General features: G+C 47.9%; 1 protein-coding gene across 1 annotated transcript in view; it reads left to right on the top strand.

The window, feature by feature from the left end:
• Positions 1–758: 758 nt before the first annotated feature.
• Positions 759–8,647, top strand: part of jef (major facilitator superfamily domain-containing protein 6 jef) — a 29,134-nt gene continuing 21,245 nt past the window's right edge. The window contains exons 1-3 of the mRNA XM_075692716.1: positions 759–904; positions 3,197–4,676; positions 6,807–7,076. Of these exons, the coding sequence (XP_075548831.1) occupies positions 3,342–4,676; positions 6,807–7,076 (1,605 nt within the window). The 5' untranslated portion in view covers positions 759–904; positions 3,197–3,341. The remainder of the gene's footprint in view (positions 905–3,196; positions 4,677–6,806; positions 7,077–8,647) is intronic.

The raw sequence follows: 8,647 nt of genomic DNA, 5'->3' as shown, positions 1-8,647 counted from the left end.
GCAAGTTTGGTATTCCTGTAACATTGACCGACCCTTGTATACTTCTGAAATTGTACCTAACCAGAAGGTACTAGCGGGTATGCTGGAGAGAAACGTACTGGCATGTTTTGATCATGCGTGACAGACATTACTATAACTTATGACGATTATCATAGCCGAAGAAGTGGTCGAAATGGTAAGGATACTGAAAAAAAAAAGCGGCTGCAGACATAGAGAAAAAGAAAATACGCAACCAATAAACTCGCAGGCGCATTTGACCGCGTCCTTCTGCGTCTTCGCTTTGCCTGCATGGCTTACGCACGCGCGCATCCGCCCGTTTCCGGCCTGCTACTTCCGCTCGCATTCCTTCTTCCGAATGTGGGCACACGTCTCCTTCGGATAACGGATCTCGCGTGCCGACCAGAGTGGACGTTCGCTTTGGCACGGCTCCCCGTTCCCTTCCGGGAACGGGGAGCTTCGCGCACCCCTTCCTTCCATATACTCCGGGTTTCGCGCGCGATACCTGACACCGCGGCACGCACACCCCTTTGGCGAACGCCAACCGCGGACTGACAGCAGTGCTTGCTCGCACGAATCAAGGTAAAATCGCCTTCTCGGCAACCGTGCGACCGGTGAGGGCCGATCGTCGTGCGGACGGCGCTCTCGCGGCGCTCTTCTTCGACCGCGCCGCGCAGTCGAACGCGGTGCCCCACCGCGGAAAAAGTAGAGCCGACGCATGCGCCGAGCGCGGCTCTCGCTCCCGGGGTTTGCGGCCCGAGCGCCCCGAAAGCCCAGCCGCCGCCGGTTCTCTCAGGCCCCCGGTGCTGCTGGCCTCGACCGATTTTTCCTTGGCGCTCGTACTATTCAAGATCAGGGGATACTGCGGCGAGCCGTACGGACGAGACGGTTACCGCCCGCTGCGCTGGTAAGGTTTCGCTTCGCCCTTGTTCCGCCTGTAACTCCTGTGTTTCTGTCCGGTGATGGGATTTTCCTTAAAGGGCGCAAACACGGCTACACCGCTCTCCCCCTTCTCCTTCCCACTCTCTTTCGATTCTCCTTTCAATGCTTTCCCTCCTTCCTTACTCTCTTTATGCTGTCCTATGGTACACGAGATAACGATTTCATGCCGTTCCATGACGACCCAAAGACGCCTGTTATCGTGAAGAGACGGCGCTGACAGGTTCTATTCGTCTTGCTTTACAGTCCTTCCGGACTTAGAAGGCGCGTTGTTGTTGATTCAGGCGACTTAATTTATTAATTTTGCTCGTGTACCTTGTTATCTGGTCGCGTAGAATTACAGTAATAATGCTCTTCCATCGTGCCTCTCGCCACGAGAAGACATCTGGTTAACAAGCAGCGAACAAGTTGGCAGTGTACGACAATGCAACAGCGCTAAGGGTGTGATGTATGGGCCGCCCTAGAAACCGATATTTTAAACATGCGCCTAGGTATGGAAGAGCGAAGCAATTACGAAAAAGGTCGGCGTGAAGCTCAGCTGTAACGGCAATGCGCGGAATCTCTCTCATAAAGTATCGATACGTGGCGTAATGCTTGAATGTTTCTTTCTGAGGTATCATACTAATTCTTCAGTAATTTGCCAAACACCAAGAAAGCGCAGAATAACCACGAATATTCGGAGTTTCGGGCCGTGGTTATCACATTTCTGAAATTGCATGAAACGAGGCGTGTACTGAAGGGGCAACAGTCGCAATTTGCTGGGCCGCGTAACACAGTCTCGCCTCATCTTCGCACCCATCACCTTCGGACATCTCATCTTCGGACGTCGACGTCGTTGCATGTTCTTTTTTTTATCACAGTAATGCCCATTCGTATGAACAGAGATCCTTAAACAAATCCGCTATTGCAGCCCACATTCCTTTATACGAAAACGCTCCTCGCGCGCGCCATTGCCAAGCGCTCACCTCCCCTCCTTCTTTTTCTCTCCCCCCTCCCAGTCTTCTTACGCCTTGAGCTCTACTTACCGGTCTAGTCACCCGTACCATGGCGTTTGCCAGTTGGAAGCGACAAACTAAAATTGGCCGAAGTTTCATCGAATGTCGCCGGGCACTCCATCTGGCATACATTCATTGCCCGATAAATAATTGACAACCTGGGGTTCGATCGTGAGCGCAGCGAGGCGCCTGTCTCGCTCGCCCACTCTCTCTCTCTCTCCAGCGCCCAGGCGAGCGCCATTGCCGCCTCCACGCCCCCTTTCCGAACAGCCAATGACGCCGTGTGAGCACGCTGTTCGCGCTTTGCTGCGTCTGTGCCCGGAAAACTCTTTTGCGACAAGATACGCCCGGGAGAGCGTTCGAGGTCGCGTGATTTGGAGACTATGTTCACAATGCGAAGACAATGGCTGTTACTACGCATTTGCGGCACTAAAGTTCAGTTCGTGAGTTTCAGGTCGCTGGCGTACACTCAGGTGAAATATAAAAGGCAACATTGAGTCAGTGTTCAATCAAGAGACACTTCACAGCTGATAGTTCGTATGTAAATGAATGCGTTGAGATGTGCAAAAGCTAATTTTTTGGGGGGGAACAGCAAGTAACATAGCACGAGTGTGTTCGAAGTAGACACTAACTATCAATGCAGTATTATCCGTACCCTGTTATATTGGACGTTATTGTGCATCTTTTAGTCAACGCATACCGAGGTCAAAGGTGATACCAATTAATTTGAGAACCTGGTATAGTAACCCCATGTGTCCATGTTTTGCGTATGCTAACGGTAAGTTATCAGAACTTTTCACAGCCTCGAAGCGCCAAACGTGCCACAGGGCCCTCAGCAACAGTGGTGGTCACGTGTTTAGTTGGTTTGAAATTCTTTACCAAGGTTGTTTGTGCTGACGTAAGGTGTTCCTGATCTCTAAACTTTTGTAATAATTTTGTGTCATCATGGTGATCTGCGCTTAACCTATCGCGCGAGTAGCTCGGAGCAACTGAAAGTCGTTTTGTACTGCTTCCCATTCTGCACTTTGTCGGTCCAAAGGAAGCCAGTGCAGCATTCTGCTTATTGCGTACGTGCGAAACGTGCAAGACTTAAGTGCGCCCGACTGAGTAGGCCACGGAGAGTTGTCGAGCAAAACACATGACACCTCATTCTGAGAGTGCCCACTTTACTGCACATTTCTTGGTGATGATTACTGAGCGAGTTGTAGACCTTCTACCATAAGGCTTTCATGTTTCTTGTTATCGCCCTTCTCTTTTTTTCTCAGGAACCTCGACCTTAGACCAAAATGTCAACCGTCTTCCGTGTCATAGTGCAACTATGTTGATACGTCTCCAACATTAAAACTCTGCGGTGTTGCTTCAAGCAATAGAAATTCTACTGCAAGTGACGTTCTGACAGTGTGTGCCACAATGGTCCGGATGAAAAGCTTCGATGATGAAGACGGCAGTGGTGCTAACAGAGGCCCACCGACGGGGCCACCCGCGAATTCTGAAAGAACTGTGTTGAATACTCAAAGTTATCAACACCAACAGCAACCAACAGAACAACCGATTCCCGCGCAGCCGTTCCGGCCACCGCAGAACTTTGTCGAGGGCTTCCTAACCAGCATAAACCAAGACCTGCTCGTGTCCAAGACGTTCTACTTCTTCTTCTTCTCCGCGTTCGGCTCGCTCTTTCCGCTGCTCGCCGTTTACTTCAAGCAGATGGGCATGAACGCCACGCAGAGTGGTCTGCTCATAGGCATCCGGCCCTTGGTCGAGTTCATCAGCGCCCCCATGTGGGGCGGAGTCGCTGACCGCTTCAGGAAGGGAAAGGCGATCCTGCTCTGCTCACTCGCCTGCTGGATCATATTCACGCTATCGCTGGCGTTCGTGCAGCCTCCCGCCGCCTCGTGCATCGACTACAACGACACGCACCACGTCTTGTACTCCCCGGACACTGGCGGCAACGACCGCTACCGCCGGAGCGTGCCTATGGTCCAGGAGGACCTCTGGATGGACGTCGCCGCCGAAGAAGAGCAGTCAGTTCCGCAAATCCTCGATTCTTTACGGCAGCTGCGCACTAAGAAGAGCCGCTCAATCACCGAGGCACCGTCGCTGCCTCAGGTGGAAAAAGGGCGAAGCAAGGCTAAGCAGCTTCCCCCAAACTACGTCGTCGGCAAGTCGCCCAACACGGTCGAGTACACCCTCAACTACAACCAGGAGCGGCACACATCTTACATCTCGCCTCCTTTTAGCTCGATCGTGTACAAGTACGAAGACGTGCAGGAGGTCTTCTTCCTCCTCCTGCTGCTCATCGTGCTCGGCGAGTACTTCAGCGCCCCGGCCATCACACTGGCCGACTCGGCGACGCTGTCCCACCTCGGCGAGGACACTGACAACTACGGTCGCCAACGCATGTTCGGCTCGCTCGGCTGGGGTGTCGCCATGTTCTTCGTGGGTATTGCGCTCGACCACTCGACCTCTTTTCCAAACCACCCATGTGGCCCGTACGAAAAAGAGCGGAACTACACCATCTGCTTCGCCACCTTCTCGGTGCTCATGGGCTGCGCCTTCATATCGGCCACGCAGCTCAAGTTCGAATATGAGCCTGACCTGGGTGCGCCGGCCGACAACATCGTCATGAAGCAGGTCGTGATGAACAGCGACGCGAGCAAGCCCATCACCATCGAAGACATCGCGCCGGGCATACCACAGGCTCGGCAACCACCCAAGCCGGAAGAGAAACAGCCGGAGACGACAAAGGTGTGTCCTCACCTCCTTATGGTTTTTCCAGTGCAAAAAATTACTTAAAAAACAACAAACCTGTGAAGTATTTGATTAACGCAACAAACCGGTGGTATATAGCTCTAAAGTAATGGTCACCAAGGATGGGAAACCAACTGGCGGCAAGAGAATAAGATGGAGTAGTGCAGTTTGAAAATTCGTGTGTATCGGTTCAGTGCCGCTGGCGCAGAACAGGGTCAATTAGATCGAAAAAGGAGCAGCTTTTTCCTGAAATGGCCGAAATTTAGCTGGTGATAACGATGCATATAAAGACAGCTTCGTGATTAGTTTTAAAGTGCGTGGAAGCCGGCAGTACATGTTGTGTTTTCAAACTTTTTTTCATTCGCATCACGCTTCCTTCTTTTATGCCTCTAGTTTTTCTGCAGTAATAACTGCTGACACGCATTATCGCGATGCATTTATTTGCTGGCACATATGCCGGAAATAAATCAGCGCTTGTCCTTTGTCCTTTTTCTTAGTGTCACCATTCCCTTTGAACTTCCGTCATAGTAAACTTGAAGCAACTGGCCCAAGTTTACGCTATATTGCACTAAATATAAAACCATCACCAGCCCTAGGGAAAACAGAAATATGAATGATAAATGAGATCATCACCTATGCATGTTCATTTGCGAGTCCAATACTGCATCGCTGGGCAGCCATCTGCTAAATTACGCTGAGGCCTGAAACTACGTGCAGAAGTTTAGTATTGTCATCATTTGAGCTTGCTTGAGTAACATCGCGAGGAATAGAAAAAATACAGTGCATTGCCAGGACTCATAAAGGTGGGAAAGGCAGAGCAGTTTGTGCCTACTTTCGCATATTCCCCAAACCGCTGTTTTCCAAGTTCAATGCCCTAGCCTTAATGATAGTGTGAGCGCAATACGCGATTTCTATATTCTTCACCTACGTGTTATTCATCACGCGTAAATTTTTCTCGCCTCTACAGATGAGAAACAGCCCACTCTACCGAACGCGGGAACGCGAAAGACGACTTCTAGCAATGCGCATACAAAACGTTATTCGCGTCACTTTTTTGTTGTTTACCCCTCTATTAACATATGCAGTCTTTGTTTTTGTTTTTTTCTAGCTAAATGTTGATATGCAAACATGTATTTTGCTGTTGTTCTTGTAATACGTGAAATGAAGTTTTTTTTTTTTTTTACCTTCTGCACGAGTCAAAACAAGATGCCGAATACGCAGTGTTCCTAACGTGTTTTTATAAACGCCAGTTAAATTGGTCTTCTCATTGACTAGGAAACTTGGGCAAGTTGGTGTGCGTTCATGCCTGACAAAAACAGTGATAACGCTGTTGAGGGCGAATAAGTTAACTTAGGCTCACACAACGAATGCTGACCTTCTTGCGTTGGCCTTTCTGGTAGTCACGCATTCTGATCGCGGAAATTCGGCGCAGGTGTGTGAACCTACCTTAATTTATTCGTCCTCGTCTTCGTTACCGCTGTGTTCGTCAAGCATGTCTGTTCATACCTGTTGAGTCCGTCGTGTTCGTTTTGTAATTTATTTCAAATGTAACAACGATGATAAATTCTTGCTGATGTTTCTCAGTGTCATGAACTCGTAAGAAAGTCAGGTGCTGCGGCAGTCCGGTCTCTGGCCTTTACTCCCATCTATATTTTTATGCTAAAGAATGTGAATGACATATCGTCGAGGCATTTCTTTAATCTAGGTGACGAATTGGAGAAACTGGGGCGCTTATTACAGCGGGACCGATCCACAGTGCGTGGGCATACATTTTACCCAACTGAAACATGAAAAAGAAAACAACCCAGAAAGCTCCCCCGCGATAAGTTTTCTGAAGATTTCTATATACATGGCATGTTTTCTTTATAAAATAGGTGAGATATAGTGACAGAGAATGATTAGAAGGAAACGCAGTGATGTTAACTAGCGCGGCGCCCTACACTGGGGCACAGCAAAAAGTAAGAAAGGGGGAAAAGTAAAAAAAAAGAAACATTACGAGGAAGTGAGAAAGCTCGGAAGTAAATGAGCGCACGAAATACGTACGCGGATTTTGTGCGAACGGTACTATGGCTGGTAATGAAACGAGTAATTGACGCTCTGCACATCCGCCCGCCTCTCCCCGCACAGAGCACGGTGTTTGCTCAGACTACGCGGAAGCTCCCGGAGTTGTTCGCTGTGCTGCGGTCATTCGCGACGGTTCGCTACGGCGCCTTCCTGGTTGTCACGTGGTTCATGGGCTTTGGCATCGGTCTCGTGTTCACCTTCCTCTTCTGGCACCTGCAAGACCTGGGCGGCACGCCCACTCTCTTCGGAGTCGCCTCCGTCATCAACCACGTGTCCGAGATATTCGCCTACTTCTTCAGCTTCCGCTTCATCCGGCAGATTGGACATGTCAAGGTAAGAAGGAGACCCACGTGTATGGCATAGCACACGCCCACGCATGCCTTCCCATGTTTCTGTTCCTTCCTTATGGTGTCCATTCAAACAGATAAAGCTGTTCCTTTTTCATGTTCCTTTTCATGTTCACCGACTTGGACCTTTATCTGCGTGAAGCCATGCAGTCAGATATAACAAAAGGATTTCAGGGTCCTTGTCTGTGCAGCTTTGTTCCCAACCTCCTCCATCTATTTTTGTGCAAATGAACATCAATAATTAAATCAAAGTTCCATGTTAATTGCATTCGTATGCGATCACGATAGTTATTGCAGTTGTTGTTGTTGTCGTCGTCGTAGTCGTCATCATCGTCGTCGTCGTCGTCGTTGTTGTTGTGAGGCCAACCAACACTGCATTACGGGTTATGAAGTAATATTTGTTCATTGGCACTTGTTTAATGTTAATTAGAAATATATACCTACGTCTTTAATTAAAGTAACTTTAAGTAACACCTCTCACGAACGTGATTTTCTACGCTGCTTAATCCAGTGATAGGCTACACGTCATAGACCTAACGATATCATCTTCCATCAACCTTTCACAAAGCAATGATCGAGTGAACACATTGTTATGGCGAAAAAAGCTGCTAAAATATTGGCTGTTCCTACAATTAAATTGAATGGCAGGATTTGAAATAACGCACGCTGCGAGTTGTTAGTACAGATATGGGCCTACTAAGCAGACAAAGCCATCTACTGTTTCCGATAACGCGTGATCAGCTCAGGCAACCAAGAATACTTAAATTTCTGAGCTTGATTTCTTTAGTAGCAAACCTTGGTAGAAAGATCGTATCATTTTGCACCTTTAGGTCGTTGAAAACATGCCCTCTTCCCTGTTTCATTTTTTTTTCATGTGCAAGAATTGGGCAACTAAAATGCGTTCGTGAATTTATTTTACAGAGTACACGTTGAAATCTTTTTGAATGAAAGGAGGAATATGTTCCACGTTTCTGGTACTCTACATGCTGTGCGGAATATGCAATACTACTCCACCCATAACTTATTTAGAAACATTGAACTGAATTGGCAGTTGACATGCTTGAAATCTCAAACCTAAAATTAAGCGGGATAAGTGCTTTTAAAGCCTTCTTTTAAGTAAAATATCACAACTAAAAATAATCCGAATCACCGTCACAAAGCAATCTACAAGATAGGAGAAAACCCAAATTACCTTGTCTGTGCGTTAATTCGGACACGTAGGGTTCTTCAACATACTTACATGACAGTTAACGTCCCTGTAAGATTTATTTGCACAGATTTCAAAGCACGGCCTTTCCTAGGAGCTGCATAATTCTTTCTCCAATTTTATGCAATCTTTTAGTGCACTTTAAGTTCCTTGCGAGGTGTCACATTTAAGTTGTCACATACTAGCAAAAATCTCAGTCTTCCATTCAAGAGATTCTCACATTATCAGTATTCTTATTCTCAATTATATTTTTCACAAGCTTTGTTGTAACGTTTGAGACGCAAATTGGGTATGTTCGCATTGCAACCCTCTGGTTCGTAGAAACAAACATTGTTTGTCTTACAACTGGT

This window comes from Dermacentor variabilis, chromosome 5 (genome assembly GCF_050947875.1).
Source record: "Dermacentor variabilis isolate Ectoservices chromosome 5, ASM5094787v1, whole genome shotgun sequence".
Classification (NCBI taxonomy): Eukaryota; Metazoa; Arthropoda; class Arachnida; order Ixodida; family Ixodidae; genus Dermacentor; species Dermacentor variabilis.
This window is presented reverse-complemented; position numbering and strand designations above follow the sequence as displayed.